The sequence below is a fragment of the Austrofundulus limnaeus genome, unplaced genomic scaffold (assembly GCF_001266775.1).
Source record: "Austrofundulus limnaeus strain Quisiro unplaced genomic scaffold, Austrofundulus_limnaeus-1.0 Scaffold49, whole genome shotgun sequence".
NCBI classification, from domain to species: Eukaryota; Metazoa; Chordata; class Actinopteri; order Cyprinodontiformes; family Rivulidae; genus Austrofundulus; species Austrofundulus limnaeus.
In genome coordinates this window covers 163,686-166,501 of record NW_013952451.1, presented here as the reverse complement: position 1 = coordinate 166,501, position 2,816 = coordinate 163,686, and the positions used below count along the sequence as shown (strand labels likewise).

At 36.9% G+C, this 2,816-nt stretch overlaps 1 protein-coding gene across 1 annotated transcript; it reads right to left on the bottom strand.

Annotated features, from left to right (window-relative positions):
• Positions 1-407: 407 nt before the first annotated feature.
• Positions 408-2,300, bottom strand: otulina (OTU deubiquitinase with linear linkage specificity a). The gene is made up of 3 exons (XM_014008307.1): positions 2,085-2,300; positions 1,869-1,990; positions 408-981 (listed from the first exon to the last, which is right to left on the bottom strand). The coding sequence occupies exons 1-3, from the start codon at positions 2,196-2,198 to the stop codon at positions 549-551; spliced, it is 669 nt and encodes a 222-aa protein (XP_013863761.1). The 5' UTR covers positions 2,199-2,300; the 3' UTR covers positions 408-548.
• Between the last annotated feature and the right edge of the window lie 516 nt (positions 2,301-2,816).

Here is a 2,816-nt window from a genome sequence, read left to right as displayed (position 1 = left end):
CCAAAGTGCAGTGGTTCCCAAACTTTTCAGCTTTTGACCCACAAAACAACATTAGCAGAGACCTGAGCCCCCATTTATGATGACAAACATTTGAATCAAGTCAACAAAACATGGGCACAGTAATAATATTTTTATACTACATTTATCCATTTTAAATATACTAACCTCACTCCTTTGTAACAACTAAGGCAAAAATGTAATTAATTCAGAAAATCTTTTCAGGACCCCACCTTGATGTTTCAGGACCCTACTTTGGGTCCTGACCCCAACTTTGGGAAACACTGGTTTAAAGGCCAACAAATCCCTTTTCTTCTTGTCATGTTTTTCTATTTTTAATCAATATTTTACCTCTATTACACTATGACTGACATCCAAAGACAAGATATGACTGAAAAGACATTTATTTAAAAAATAAAAATAAAATCTCCTGAAACTGTAAATACAAAATATTTTACAATATATACATCAATTTTTTTTCTATGTTCCTAAATCTTGTTTGAGCCACAGTTAAAGTCATGTTGTGGGCGATATTAGCTGCAATAGTCTGATCACTGGAGGTTCCTCAGCTCCTGGATGTGACCAGCCAGCTCCTGTGGCAGTCCCAGCTCTGACACTATGTCCACACAACGCTGCAGCAGCAGGTCTAGACCTCCACGTGGGTCCGAGGAGCAGTCACTGGACTCTGAGAAAAGAGTTTGCGGCTGTTGAGGACCGTCCATGTCCATTTTCTGTCCGCTCCTGCAGCAGTCCGGCTTGTTGCAACTCTCTCCACCGCAACCTGGATTTGGATTTGCCTGTTCCACCTCCAGATCCTCCATGCTCTCCCAGACGTCGTTCACACTCGGAGGAGGATTCTTCAAAGTCCGCATGATGCTGTTCATGATTTGGTCTTCGTGTTGCGTTACCTGCTGCAGGAGGTGGGTCACAGAGGCTGGGACGGCTTTGTCTGGATGATGGATCTGGCACCAGCACCACACAGCGCTGTAGAAAGAGATACAAATGGGCAACAGTGTTACATACAACAATAGAGAGAACTGACTAGAGCCGGCTTCTAATGAGCTGAATAGAAACTTTAATTATTGTCAGAACAAAACAGAGGATGTTTCTGAACTAAAAGGATTTTAACTCAAAAGGCTGTACACATCATTGTAATATAAGTGAAAAATATATGAAATAACCATTAAAATTGAGAGCAGTAACATTACATCCTATATTCATGGTCATTTTAAAACAATAATAGTGTCTACATTAACTCATGGTATTTGTAGATCTGTTTTACAGTTCATAAAGCATTATGAGGCCCATCAAAAAGATGTGTTAAAAAATAAGTTTCTTTCAATTCAGTGGATTAAAACAGGACAATAAAAGCATCCAATTCTCACCTCGTCTTAAAAAATAGGTAAATGTAATCAAAGATGATATTTTATCACGTCTAAGCTGAATAAACCTTATACGAACAACCATCAAGTGTGTCATTGTTCATCAGCTGTATTAACTTAAGTTAAAATTCAAGTAAAATCCATGWTTTGATACAAAGAAATGTATTATTGAAATAGAATACCATGATTGAATATTTTTATTTTTATTGGCTTGGTTTTATTTTAAGAATTTAATAATTGCAGAAGAATCTATAGATGTTTTAAAGTAGAAAAATACATAAAATAGGCTTTTTGTTAGTTTAAGTCAGCTATTTTTGTAATCAGGTAGAAGTAAAAATAAAAAGAAGATCTGATTATATTATAGTTAGTTCTCCCTTCAAAGTGTTGTGAAGTTTGTCATTATAATTAATAAATTCTATGTGAATGTGGAGTTTAAGTCAGTTTAATGTGAAGGCTGTCAGCTGTGTGAGAGAAACATTTTTGTTTTACCTGATGATTCCTTTGAGTCGACCCACAGCCACTGTCTGAGCCGCTCCTTCTTTAAAGCCCTGGTTAAAGCCGACCTGAAGAGAGGCCTCCTCACCGTCACCAACTCCGTCCACGTACCCGTCCTGTCCACAACACCAGCAGCACAAAACAAGAGCATTGTTATGTACGACCCTCAGAGAGCAGAGTTTGACCGAAACAGATTGYAGCTAGCTTTACCCTGACGCGTTTCTTCATGTTGGATGTCCACTCTTTACTTTGTAAARTAAGCTCATCCGCGTTCTCGTCGAACACATCTTCACCACCTGACGGCATAGCTTTGAGCCAAGACATCACAAGTTTATATCAGAGCTCTGTTTGGGGGACTAGAAGCGTGTGAACATTCACAGATATACCGGCTAACTTTGCTGCCTACGCAGCAAACACTCAACGTGACGTCACAAACATGCGCCCGCGACGAGGAGATTCGTGGAGTCCGCAAATATAGAAATCGGATAGTTGTCTTTTCAATACATTGCGTAAAGTTAGTTTAAAATGTTAACTTGAATTTAGATTATTTTAAATCAASATTCATACACAAAAACGGTCAATGTAACCAATTTGTCATAAATGATGGACATTGTAGCTGTAAAAAAAATCTGTACATGCTAAATCCACTTATAAACACCTTGGCTAATTGTTATTATTTTGGGTGGAGTGGGGAGAATCACAGATAAAAAAACAAAACAATGTGATTTGACAGCTTAACATTTTTTTTTTACACATAACTGACTTTAATCAATTAAAAAATAATACTTGCTTTCTTTCAAATAAAAAGGCTATGTACAAAATTACTCTGCAGTTTGTATTTCTAAAACAAATTCGTTTTCGTTTTGATCCAAATTCTTGCATTTTTTCAATAAAATTAATTCCCATTAAGTTTGTTTTAGGAGGCTTTAAACTAATAATAAT